This window comes from Neovison vison, chromosome 3, assembly GCF_020171115.1.
Source record: "Neovison vison isolate M4711 chromosome 3, ASM_NN_V1, whole genome shotgun sequence".
Lineage (NCBI taxonomy): Eukaryota > Metazoa > Chordata > Mammalia > Carnivora > Mustelidae > Neogale > Neogale vison.
In genome coordinates, this window is record NC_058093.1 from 151,343,150 (window position 1) to 151,356,114 (window position 12,965).

Sequence of the window (12,965 nt, forward strand, 5' to 3'; positions counted from 1 at the left end):
CTCTGTCCCTGTTCTGATTTTAAAACTCTTATTAGTGTAAAATTCTTCTCTCTTATGTGACGCTGGGTATCCTCATCGGCCACTAAGTACCTTCAATTCTTGGCTTGTATCCCCTGAATTCCCCTGTATCCCCTGAATTCCCAACCATTCTGGGTCTGCTTGGGAACCCCTCAGCAAGTTCAGTGTTACAGCATCCATTATTCAGCTAAACATGCCATGAAGACCATCTTCCCAAAAGACTAAGGAGAAATGTTTTTGTTTGAAGACAATGACATTGATGAAAGTACACGCCTTACTTCTAACTCCACAAGCTCACGCCAACTTCCTCTAACGTTGTACGTGGATAGTTACGGCCACTTGGGCAGAGAGAGAAAATCAGCACGAGGGAAAGGGAGGTACAGGTGTGTTTGATTCTAACAGGTGCCAGGAGAGCCATGGAAGGGGAGTGCTGCAGCCGGCTGACCCAGAGCTGAGACCACAGGGAGCAGAGACTAGGTGCAGGCAAAGAGCGTTTCTGCCTAGAAGTGGGCTAGTCACCGCTGGGGGACTTCTCCTCTTCACTGCTCTTCACTTTTAGGTAGTAGATGCGGTTGGCCTCTGGGTAGGTGACTTTGCTGAGTGGGAGCTTATAGATGGCCGGGTTGTTGGTCGTCAGGAGCAGGAAGGTGAGGGTGGACAGGCAGAAGGCCCAGGTGCCCGGTGGCACACCAACCTAGAAGAAGAAATGCTAGGGTCTGAAAATGGTCCTAGGCTCCAGGAGCCCTGAGGGAGAAGGGTGTATAGGATGTGAGGATGGGGATCCTTCTTCCCTAGTGATGACATTGGATTTTGGGTTCATAACATCTGAGGAGTTGGTCTAGGAGTTTGAGATGTTGGTACCTTAGGACACAGTCAGAATCTTCCAATGATGGAGCTGAAAATCAGCCTGGGGATCATTTCCCACATCTGGCCACACACAAACACCTCCATCCGTCCATCTAGGTTCTCCACCGCTGGCTGTATCATTCTCTGGTGCACACACAGCCAACCCCAACATACCTCAGAGGCACAGGCGTGCAATTGCCAGTCCTTCTCTGGACAAACCTGGATAAACCTTGACAGAGGCATTGGGTGGGTACTAGCCACCATAACGACTCAGGGTTCTTCCAGAAACTGCAAATGTCCTAAAGCCCTGGCTGGGAAGGGACATGTTTGGGAGAATCCAAACTTACCACCGACATGATGTTGGAGAGGGCTGCTCCCATGTATGCACAGAATAGGGCTGTGGAAAAACAAGGACCACAGAGTCAGCTTCCCAGGGTCTGCCCTCACGCCTCCCCAAAGGTAGGGGTCCCGTTCTGTCTTCAGCAACCTCGACAGCACACCCTGATATCTGGCATAGCTGCACAACATGGTTATGGTAGTTATCTATGTGGGTAGGTGTGGCCAATCTCCCGCCAGCCCGTTTGTTCCCAGGGCTGCGATGAAATCCTTCTAGCCCTTCCCCACTTCCATGGGGAGTCCGCACTTCCATGCATAGTGTCAGGGGTCAGTAAGCATCTTTTGCTTGTCCAAACTGACACTGGGGATGGTCTGGGCCCAGCTGGGTGGCCGGATTATTATCTGTCTCAGGGTTGAGGGGTCAGATTATGTGAGCCCCCAACAAGTCCCCTCCCATCCAAGATTCTGAGCAGCTATGATAGACCTTGTTGGACCTGCACCAAGTCTCACCAAGGCTGGACCTTACTGGTCCGTGATCTTGCCTTCAGGAGCCAGGCATCTGAGTTCACCTTAGGATGTGGGTCCTAGGACAGTGAGGGGAGCTCATCCACACCCCCGTGCCTTTGGACAACCTCCTTCTGCCCCTTCACCTTTGTTCTTTCTGTTCCTCTGTCCAGAACACCTTCTCCGCACCCCCTCTCCCCTGTACCTCCCCAATTCCCGTCCTGGAAGTGTTGAGATAAACCCCATCCTCCCCCCGAAGCCTTCCCAGATGGTTCTAGCCACAAGAATCTGCCACTTCTCTGAAGGCCAAAGGCAGTTACGGTCTTAGCCTCAAAATATCTGGCACTTTTGACTTGACAAATATTTACCAAGCCTACTGTCTCCCTGCTGGCTGCTGAGGGGAATACAAGGGACATGGACGTCATTTACAGGCTCCACACATGAGAGAGGAGAAAAACAAACAAACAAAAATGTTCTGCCCTTTACTTGTCTCTAGTTTTGCTTGTTAAAGTCCTGCTGTTTCCAGAGAATATAAGCAACTTCAGGGTGGGAAGATGGGGGCTGGGGTTTGAATCTTGCTTCTGCCCTTAATAGATGTGTTCCATGCCAAGTTCACAAGCCCTTCTGGGCTTCATTCCCTCTGCCATAAAATGGGCCGACAATCTATGCCTGGTAGTGACCTTGGGAGGACTGAGCTCCCATGTGGTGCTGGGGTGCAGCTATAATAAGACCCCTAGCCCATTTCCCTTGGGACAGCACGCTGTTTACTCCATGGGAATCAAGCTCCCACAGTCCGATTTTCTGCAACCTCCCTGCTCCCAAGCACATCATCTCACTGGGTCTTTCCAACAATCCTTTCAGATGCCACAGCCTTAACAGTGGTGTGATTACTTCTCTTCTGCTGGATGTGGCTTCATGAGGATGTGGTCACCATTGCATCTTCTGTGTCTAGCCTCGGGCCTGGCACTTAGTGGTGCTCTGTAATGGGTTGTGTGATGAAAATATATTACACCAGGACACTGACACTAGCACATGAGGAAATGCACGTGTGATCTCCTTGTAAACTTCCAACACTGTTGTAATAGCAGTAAGCATGGTTGTGGCTCTATATGACAGAAGAGGAACCTCAAGGACCCTGGTATTGGGACCCAAGCCACAGGTCCTTGTATCCCTGCTGTTGAGTTCCGATTCGTGGCTCCATGGGTTTCACATAACCAAGTAGGGAGGGAAGGAAGGAACAGCAGAGTGACATGGCTGCCATCTTTCCCCAGATACCCACCACAGACGAGGGCCAGCAGGTGGGTCTGCCAGGTGAGCGCATAGAACATGCCCCCGATGGCGATGCAGGACAGGACACAGTTGTAGCTCCAGAGTCCCATGTAGATCGTCTTGAAGGGCGTGGCCACCGTCAGGGCTGTGGGACAAGGTGTGTTGTTTCTAGCCAGTTCCTAGTCCCAGCACAAAGGCCACCTCATGGGTGGTGTCAGGTCTCAGGGTGGCCTCATCTTGCCATTATCCCCATCCTCCTCCCTCCTCCCATCAAAGAAGCCTCTACAAATGGCATCTGGTCTTCAGGAACCAGCAACCAGAAGACAGCAGTGGTTTCCAACCTGTGTTTTGGAGATTTCATACAGAGGTATGACTACTTCCAAGGTGAGGGGAGATGAAAGTGTTGGGATTCTAGGGCCTTCCCCACTCCTTTGGACACAGGAACTGCATTTTTAGCAAGAAAGCTTTCAGTTGAGAAAGGTCTGCTTCAAACAATTGGGGAAAAGTATGTATGTACACACATAGGCACAAGGAGATAGAGAAATATTACAGTGAGAGGGTAGGAGGCAAACAACAGGTGAATCAGGTAAAGAATGTATGGGGTGCTTTGTGTACCATTCTTTTTGTAATTTTTTTTTAAAGATTTTATTTATTTATTTGATAGAGAGAGATCACAAGTAAATGGAGAGGCAGGCAGAGAGAGATTGAGAGAGAGAGAGAGATGGAAGCAGGCTCCCCGCTGAGCAGAGAGCCCGATGCGGGACTTGATCCCAGGACCCTGAGATCATGACCTGAGCCGAAGGCAGCAGCTTAACCCACTGAGCCACCCAGGCACCCTTCTTTTTGTAATTTTTTGATAAGTTTGAAGTTTTCAAAGAATTTTTTTAAGTTCTGCTTCCAAGATGTTTTTGACAAATATTGGAATGAGTCCACTGGATCCTGGTCCCATACGCCTAATGCCCATTTCTGGGGCTCTGCTGTCCATCTAGCCATATATAGGTGCGTGTACATACATATACATACATGTAGAAATAGTAAGTCACATTTGTCAGATAGCAACACAAATTTTGAGAAATTATTTTCCTTTAGTGTCCTTGACATTTCGAAGAGTTGGGCCATTTATACCCCTTGGTCTGCTACTGCTCTCCTCCTCTCTGAGCTCCCCTCCTGCCAGCCACCAGCTCCCAGGGGCTCAGTAGCAGCCAATCAGGTCTTCGGCCGCTTGTGTCTCTCTACATATCCTGCTGTGGCAGTCTGCTCCCTTTGGAGACTCAAGAAAGGGAAGAACACATCCCTACCCTTGACAGTGTTCACAAACGTCGGTGAAGATCATAGATCTAGAACATTTGCCACATGCAGGGATGGAATGGCCTCAGGAAGATTACCCCAAAGCCCTCCCTGCAGAAAGGGGACCGTGTCCTACCTGCCAGCAACCCCACGATGGAGCCAATGGCGGCATGCAGGCAGATGAGTGGCGAGGAGATGAACAGAGCCACCAGGAACACGCCGCCCGTCCAGGGATTGTCGCAGCCGTACACCTGGCCGACTCCGACGGGGATGGCTTGTAGCAGCTGCAAAATCAACAGAATCGGGTCACTGGAGCGTGGGCACAAGCTGCAAAGACCAGTCTTTGGGGTCAGGACGGAGCCATTCCTGGTGGGGCTAATGGGATGGAACCGGCCTGGGGCAGCGCCGGGACACCCACCGGTAAGAGAACTTGGAAGGAAGGACGCCAGCTGGAACAAATCACTCTGCACTTCACCACCTAGCAGGCATCTGGCATCCCCCATGCGAAGCCAGGCAGGGCCCCCCAACACAGGTGCTTCTGAGGGACACATGGCTTCTGCCCTGAGGGGAGAAACTTTGAGGGGACCAGAGGGCACCTCCTCTCTAGACTGCCATTGGGGGTTTCGGGGCACTAAGATATTTCCACTAGACTTTCTGAAATCTTACAAGTATTCCAGGAATATTGAAAACATTTTTAGGTCATTTTGATGATTGCCTTAATCTAAGGTCTCCCAGCTCACTGACAGCCAAGGCCAGGCTAAAGCCTCTGAACTTGACCCATAGTCTACGGTGGTTGCTGTAGGCTCAGTGCTACCTCGGGTGTTGTGGGGTTTTGGGAAGGAGGAGGGACTTCCCCTGCTCCAGGAGCCTCTAGCACTGCAGAAAGGAACATGTGCAACTTTGGAAAACAGAACAAAGCCAACATCCCTGAGCCTGAGTCCTCTGCTGGGGGGGTGCGGTCAATGGAGATGGTTAGCTTGACAGCCTGGTGGCCCTTTTCTGCACATGCTGAACCATCCCCATCCGACAGAGGAGGGGAAGAAGAAAAGGAGGGAGACTGGCGGACGAGGCAGGGCGCTGGCCTGGGAGCCGCCTTCAGGGGCCTCTGCAGGAGCTCACGGCTTGATGGCGAATGTGTCACTTCTTCCTGCAGGGCTCTGGTGTCTGCCTATCTAATGGGAGGACGCTGCCTTAGCAGATGATCTTCCAGCTTTAAAATTCTGCCGTCTCCACTCCATTACTAGGTGATGTGACCTCTTTGAGGGCGGGGCTTCTTTATGGCTGGGTGCATGCTAGCCTCATATATGTGTACTGAGTGGCCCAGGGGTTTCTAAACCTGGCTGTGTGGTGGAATCATCTGGAGATTTTTTTTTTTTTTAACATATAATGCATTATTTGCGCCGGGGGTACAGGTCTGTGAATCATCAGGCTTATACATTTCACACTCAACATTGCACGTACCCTCCCCAGTGTCCCTCACCCAGCCACCCTAACCCTCCCTCCCCCCAACAACCCTCAGTTTGTTTTCTGAGATTAAGAGTCTCTTATCACCTAGAGATGTTTAAAAAAAAAAAAAATGATGCCTGGCTCCTCCCCAACATTGTGACTTAATCGGTATGGGCCTGACCAAGGCCTCAGGAGATTATCATGGGCAGTGAGTTTGGGGACCCCCGGGTTAGTTCCACATGACCTACTGTAGGTGCTGGGAATTCATTGGACCTCTCCCTTTGGGTGAAATTTTGGACTCTGTAACAATCTGACTTAATTCTGGAGTCAGTCTGATTTCTTTAGAGGATCGTGTTTTGAGCTTTTAAGCTTTACCCATCCTTGTCTCCAGATGGGTGGCCTTTCAGTCACCAAGCCCCATTTGGCCAGAGCTTATAGCCCTGGGCCGGCATGACAGCATGGGGGTGCGGCTTACTTAAGGGAGCCCCGAGAATGCTTTGTGCAAGTTCAGGGAACAGCTTCCGGCGGGGAAGGGGTTAGAAGTCTACTCAGTAACTGCTCTATGAATTCCCCACGTCTGAGGAACGCAAGAGGGGGTTCCAGCTCCCCCCTTCCCCCTGGGAACACAGGTTTGAAAGGCAAGCAGTCAAGAATGAGAGGAATGAGGGACAAGTAGCCTCTGAATGGAGCCTGGGTTCAGAAAGCTGCTTCCTCTGCCGGATGCCGGGATCCGTATTTTAGCTTGGTGAACTGTGGCCCCGGGGCTGCCTCCCTCCCCTCCACCTGCTTTCCAACCCTCTGGGGTGAAGGTGTGAAGGGCAGTCGGGTGTGCATGGAAATGTACTGAGCACCGGCCTCCTTCCTACTTCCTACCCTGGACGCTTCTCCTGTAAAGACGACAGTTTGGATGAACAAAAAGGAAGTCATTCTCGTCATTATTTTAAAGAGAAGGAGGGAAGGGGTGTTGGGCTGTGGATGGTTTGGAAGAAAAGGAGCCGGGGGTCAGAGCAGTGGTGTGATGGGGAGCTTGGATGGTGAGCTTGGATGGATTTGTGGATTTGTAGATGACGTGGATTTGTTGGCCTGCCACTTTCTAGTTACGGTGAAGATGAACAAGAGGCCCCTCTTGTCTGTGGCTCTCCCCCATCAGCAGTCTCCTTGCTGCCGGACTGCGGAGCCTCACAGTGGTGGGGTGGGGCGCCGGGGCCCTTCCCTTTGGCAGCGCCACTTGGAGCCCACCTCGGAGTCCACCTTGGAGACACAGCAGGTCTGTGTCTCTAAGGCAGTGTGCCTAACTGTCGGACGAGGACCACTGACGATCCTATCAGAGTTAGGGTTTTGCCCCTGCTCCCATCCCTGCTGTTTTCCACTGGAGAGGCTGGGCTTTCCTTTGAAAGCCGGCTCCGTGCTCTGGCCCCAGACAAAACTTTACAAAGACAACATCTTTAAAAAAGGTTTTGCGTGGTTGGCAGCAGCATCTGTACCAGGGGCCTGGGAGCCTTTCCTGTCCCGAGAGGCCGCGGGTCAGAATGTAGCCCAGAGCCGCGCTCCCCGCCCTGCCCTAGAAGCTGTGGTCCTGGAGCTGAGCGCCCTGGGGGGTTTCAGTACATCTAGACTACAGTCAGTACATCTGGACAACAGGCTCGGCCGGGTGGTGAGGGCTCCGAAATCAGGCTGTCCCAACAGTACTGAGGACATGGGGTATGTCTGCAAGCATTCAAAAGGCAACCATGGAAAAGATATTCTGAATGACTCTAGAACATCAAGCCAGAACCAATGGGGGAAAGATGGAGGGGGCTGGATTTTGGGGGAAGGTAGAGAACACCCCAGCACTTAGTAAAGACACCAATGAAGGCCGGACTGCACGGGGAAGCAGAGGGTTCCCCTCACTGTGGGGGCTCCGGCCGAGGTGCCCGCACTGCCTGGGACAAGGCAGGTGGCAGTTCACAGCCTGGGCTCTGCAGCAGGCTGCCTGGGTTTTACGCTCGGGCACAAGCTGCGGTTTGACCCTGGGCCACGAATTGGCTCTGTGCCTCTGTTTTCTCATCTGGGAATGGGGATAATGACAGTACTTACAGTACTGGGCTATCATGAGGGCTGGTTAGATGAGTTCAGAAGCCGAGGGTTTGGAACAGTGTCCGGGAAGTAATAAACCTGCCCTCGTGTGCGCCCTTAGCGTTCTCTATTGTGCATCCACAAGGCCAAAAGTTACAATTCTATATCTTTAATCTTATGTTAGATTTTTGTTACATCTCTTTATCCCCAGTGTCTAGACATCAGTAGAATAAATAAATATGTACATTTACGATAGGTGGATGTAAAGCAGAGTTTCTCAACTTCAGTATTATGGCATTTGGGGCTGCGCAGTTCTTCGTCGTGGGAAGAGCTGTACGTAGCAGGACATTTGACTGCATCCCTGGCTTCTACCTGCTCGATACCGGGAGCACCCCTCCCCCCAGTTTACACAGTTTAAAAAAGTATCTGCAGACGTTTGCCCTGCTCAGGAGGAAAAATCAGCCCTGCTTGAGAGCCACCGAGATGGAAAGTACGTGAAAATTCATCCCCATCTTCTACGGATAATATCTTTAAAATCCTAATTTTAAATACTCATTTTGGTGTCTTGCCCCTCCCCTCAGCCATTTAGTATTTTTCCCCGAACCCCACTGCTGCATAGCATCAACTCGGCACTCGTCTGTGCACTTGTTCACTGTCTGTGTCCCCGCGGGGAGTGTGCACTGCAAAAGGGCAGAGAGGCTGTTGTTCTTTTACTCCCCGTGTACTCCTCATGTCTGATAATGTGCCGGCACATATCGGGTCTTCAGTGAGGGTTTGGTGACAGAGTATAGGGAGCTGGCATGGCCCTTCCCTGTCCTGCCCTTGTCCAGGGCCGTCATTTGGAGCTGCATCTGGAGAAGCGGAGAGCCTGGGTAATCCACAGGCTGGTTACGGAGAAGCTGTATGATGGAAGCCGCTGGGGAACTTACCAAGGGCATCTCCATCTCTGTCCAGGTGATGTTGGGCACTGAAGACATGGGCTCCACCAGCGTCGTGGGGAAGAAGAGGTTGTAGTGGCCAGTGGCTGCCAGGTACAGAGTCACCGCCATGTTGAAGGGCAGCGTGAAGACCGGGAGGTCCCACCTGCTGAAGATGGAATTCAAGGCACTGGAAAGAAGTGGGCTGAAGACGAGAGGGACAAAGGTTAATCTGTGCTCATCCTATCCTTAGGTTTATACCGTCTTGTTGGGTCTGGCCACAGTGCCACCCATTGTCCCCTCTCCTTGGCATGGCCATTCCCCACTCCTTTGAGACTCTAGTGGTCCAACTCATCTGGAACTGGGAATAAAGTGTTTGATTTAAGGTGACTCTTTGAGAAGCAAAATTTTAAAGTGTTATAATTTGTTTTGAATAGAAACATTTATAAATTAAATATCTCCTTGTTTCTTAAATCAAGAAAACCAAACAAAATGTCATTCTTAGAAATACCATGGATTGCCTTTGGATCATCAGGATGGACAACAGCTACTCTCTTGGGCTGTGATAACATTGTAGAAGTCTGTCCTTGTGGGAGGCAGCTGCTACGGCACGTACAGGTCATGTGCGGGCGTGGATTCAGCTCAGATGTTCTGAGCTACTCTGGAAGCCACCCCATGAAGACAGAACCTTTGGTCGTTTGTGTCCTCTCTCTTCTTGGCCTCTTCCTTGGGAAGATCATGCATTTTGGAGGCAGACAGAGCTGGGTCCAAATCCTAACTATTACACTTACCAAGTGAGCAGCACCAGGCAGTGAAGCTCCCTGAGCTGTACTTTCCTTGAAGGGACCAGCCACCGGAGACCCCTAACCCCCCGTATCTTCCACACTCAGCGAGCTGCTGGACCAGACATGAAGGAGTCACGTGATCTGGCTGACTGGTTTCCCTTCACGACCATGAGTCTCCAATGGGCGTTTAAGACTGCTTGAAAACCCCACCACACAGCTCTAGCAAATGAACCCTCCCGCTTGCTGAGACAAATATTTCACATTTTCTCCTTTTTCCTCAAAACTTCACTGCTTCCCTTTAGTTTCAGCTGAGCATCTTGCTTTACTTCTTTGAAGGAACAGAAATGATGAGACGGGAAATGCTTCAATTTCCCAACCACGAGCTCCACACACTCCAATGGCCTGGCTCCCACACCTTCTTCCTCTCTGCCTTTGGCACATCATGAGAGTGTCCCTCCTTTATTTTGCCAATATATTTCAGGATCCAATCCGTCTTCAAGACTTCAGTACTGCAGCTTCAGTCTCTCCTCTTTCTCTGGATCATTCTCGTAAGTCTAGAGCAGGCTTTAGTATCTTCTACCTGTAAACATTCTCCTCCTCTAACCCTCCTCCTTTAGTATCTTCTACCTGTAAACATTCTCCTCCTCTAACATTCTCCTCCTCTAACCTCCTCTCCTCCTCTGGATGTCCCCTCCAGAGAGTTTGCCCCATTTCTCCACCGCCCTTCACAGCAGTTACTGCTCAAAAGATTGCTGTGTCCCATCTTTCTACCCCCTTTCTTTTCTGAACCCACTCCAATCCTGTGTATGTTCTCCCCATGCCACAGAAGTGGCTCTGGTCCAGTTCACCAATGACATCTATCCTGCCAAATCCATGGCCATTCCCTGCTCCTGTCATTTGACAGCTGGACACTCCCGATGGGATTGAAACACCTTCTGTTTGTGCTACCACGACTCTGCCCTTTCTTAGCTTGCTTCATGCTTCTCCAGCCACTCCTCATGACCTCTTCTCTGTGATTATTCCCCTCCTCTGCCAAAGGGCATCCAAATATTAGAAGATCCATCCTGTGGCTCTGCTTTGGGTCTTCTCTTTCTTAATTTTTGCTGGAGGATATCCTTGACTCCCATGGACAAAATATCTTCTGTATGCTTCTGCCCTCCAAATCTTGACCATATCACAAAGTTCTGGATTTGTACAACTACTTCGTAGATGTTGCGTAGAACATCTCCGTAGATGTTTGTAGATGTTACTTCATCAACATCTCTCCCTGGAAGTCTACAGCCTAATATATCCAAAAGGACTCTTGATCTGTGACGTTTCCCACAACCAACCTATTTCTCTCTGTGTCTTGTCCATCAAGCCAGGTGCTTAGGCAGACTGAAGGAGTACAGTGAATCTTCTTTGCTTTCCTACCCCCATACTCCGTAGCCTCCCAGCGAGTCCTACTGCTCACACGTTCCTTAAAATACACTCTAAGCCCAACCATTTCTCCCCACATTCCTGTGTATCACCCTTGTCCAGACCATTCTCAATTCTCTGTGGGTTACTGACGTTGCGGCCAGCATCCACTCTTGTTCCTGTTAAAATCCTTTCTCCACATGGCATGAGTGATTTATTTAGATTTAAGTCATATCCTATCACATCTCTTTTTAAAACCCCTTTAACTGCCGCCCCATGATCTTGTTTCCTGAACACGGGCACTCCTCCAGTTGCGGTCTGCATCAGATCTTCAGAGGGCAGCTGCCTTTTATCATTTAGGTGAAATCACCCCCGTTCCCTCTACATAGTGGCCTTCCCTCACGTCTGGAATCACTGGACTCACTCTCTGTCCCGCTCACCCTGTTTTGCTTCCCTCACGGCACTAATCAAATCTTGACAAGATCTTTTTAATTAATTACTTGGGGACGTTATTTCTATCTTTGTCAAGAAGAACATAGGTTCCAAGAGGATGGAGACCATCTCTTGTTCACAAGTATCTCCAGCATCTAGAATAGTCCCTGCACATAGCAGGCACTCAGCAAATATTTGTTGGCTAAATCTGGAAAATGGCACTACTGATACCTACCTAATGGGCTGGATTTTGTGTTCTACGTGACTAGATTAGCGAACACACTGGAATCACTGCACAGAGTTGGGTGCTGGATGCTTTTTTGTCTGTTAAGTTGGGGCATAGGGGTGGGGTGGGGCACTGTAGAGAGACGGCCACCGGGGACAGAGTGCCTGTAGAACTTGCTCAGAGTTTTCATCTGTGTTGTTCTAACCCAAATGTGTGCGAATGAAGACAAGGTCTGCTACCCCGGACATAGGGGCAGGTGGGGGCATTGAAACCCCCACAGAGATGACTACTTTTTGTTCCAGTGGCTTCAGAAAGATAAACCCTAAGAAGAAACATAAATTGCCCAGAATGCTTAATGTAACTCATTTACAAGCACTGCTAAAAAGTAATAACTCAGTACTTAAAACTAAATTAAACTAACTGGTTTTAGTAACTTTAGGAACCAAGGAAAGCCATGGACTTCTTAGAGACGTTAAAAATTAGTCAGCCTGTCTCGGAGCCGCAGGGTACAAACTGGAGGATGCGGGTCCCTTCAGGCTCCTGCCCTCTGGGGCTGACAGGCCTTCGAGTCAACCCAGCCTCAGGCACCACAGACCAGCGGAGAAGGGATGCGGGTGAGCTAAGGCCTAGCCCGCCCAGGCTCCCCATGAATACTGGTTCCCAAGACCCTTCCTCCTTTTTTATTCCTTTGCAAAATGACATGATTGCACAGCAGGATCTTAACTAATGCTTCTCGTTCAAAGATTCTGTGCTTTCATTACAGACATTCTGCTCCAAGAGTGATTCTGTCCCAGGTGAGTTTTTAGCTTTTCTGTCTTGGTCAGGCCACGGTTTAGATGATTCCCGTGTAGCCTGGAGGCTCTGGGTTCATCCTCAAAAACTTTGTAAAAGTATGACCTGGGGCCAGTTACTTAACCTCTTCATGTCTTAATCTTCCCTCCTGTAAACTGGGGACAATAGTAACCTTACCTGGCTTAGCTCTGTGCCTGGCTTGTAGGAAATCTGCAATAAATGTTAGCCTTTATTATTAAAACTATCATTCAAGGAAGATTATTAGCACCATAAAAAACCTGTGCTCATTGCTGCTTTAAAGGGTTCCTGTTATTCCAGAATAAAAAAATGATCTGCTGTATCGCAGTCACATTCGTGGATCTTCACTGTGTCCTGTGGGACAAGCCAGTCTGACGATGAAGCCCTGGGTTCCAGGGGGTCCAGGTCCCCGTCCAGGGGAAGACGTAAGCACCTCAGGGCCCCGTGGGTCTGTGAGCAGAAGGAATGAGGTGTCTCACCAGGTCATGGCCGTGAAGGTCACAGGAAACAGAAGCCACCAGTAATAGTCCCACTTCTCGGAGAACACGGCCAGGAGCAGTCCTACCAGCATCCCGTTGTACCCGTGGAGGCCGGAGGCGATGGCAGACCTGGGTGGAGGGGGAAGAGACAGTTTGC

At 50.2% G+C, this 12,965-nt stretch overlaps 1 protein-coding gene across 1 annotated transcript in view; it reads right to left on the reverse strand.

Moving 5' to 3' along the window:
- SLC14A2 (solute carrier family 14 member 2) overlaps positions 1-12,965 on the reverse strand; it is a 53,644-nt gene that overhangs the window by 28,915 nt on the left and 11,764 nt on the right. The window contains exons 4-9 of the mRNA XM_044240995.1: positions 12,809-12,937; positions 8,691-8,883; positions 4,397-4,544; positions 2,984-3,118; positions 1,212-1,261; positions 538-712 (exon numbers count right to left, since the gene is read on the reverse strand). Coding sequence (XP_044096930.1) covers positions 538-712; positions 1,212-1,261; positions 2,984-3,118; positions 4,397-4,544; positions 8,691-8,883; positions 12,809-12,937 — 830 coding nt within the window. The remainder of the gene's footprint in view (positions 1-537; positions 713-1,211; positions 1,262-2,983; positions 3,119-4,396; positions 4,545-8,690; positions 8,884-12,808; positions 12,938-12,965) is intronic.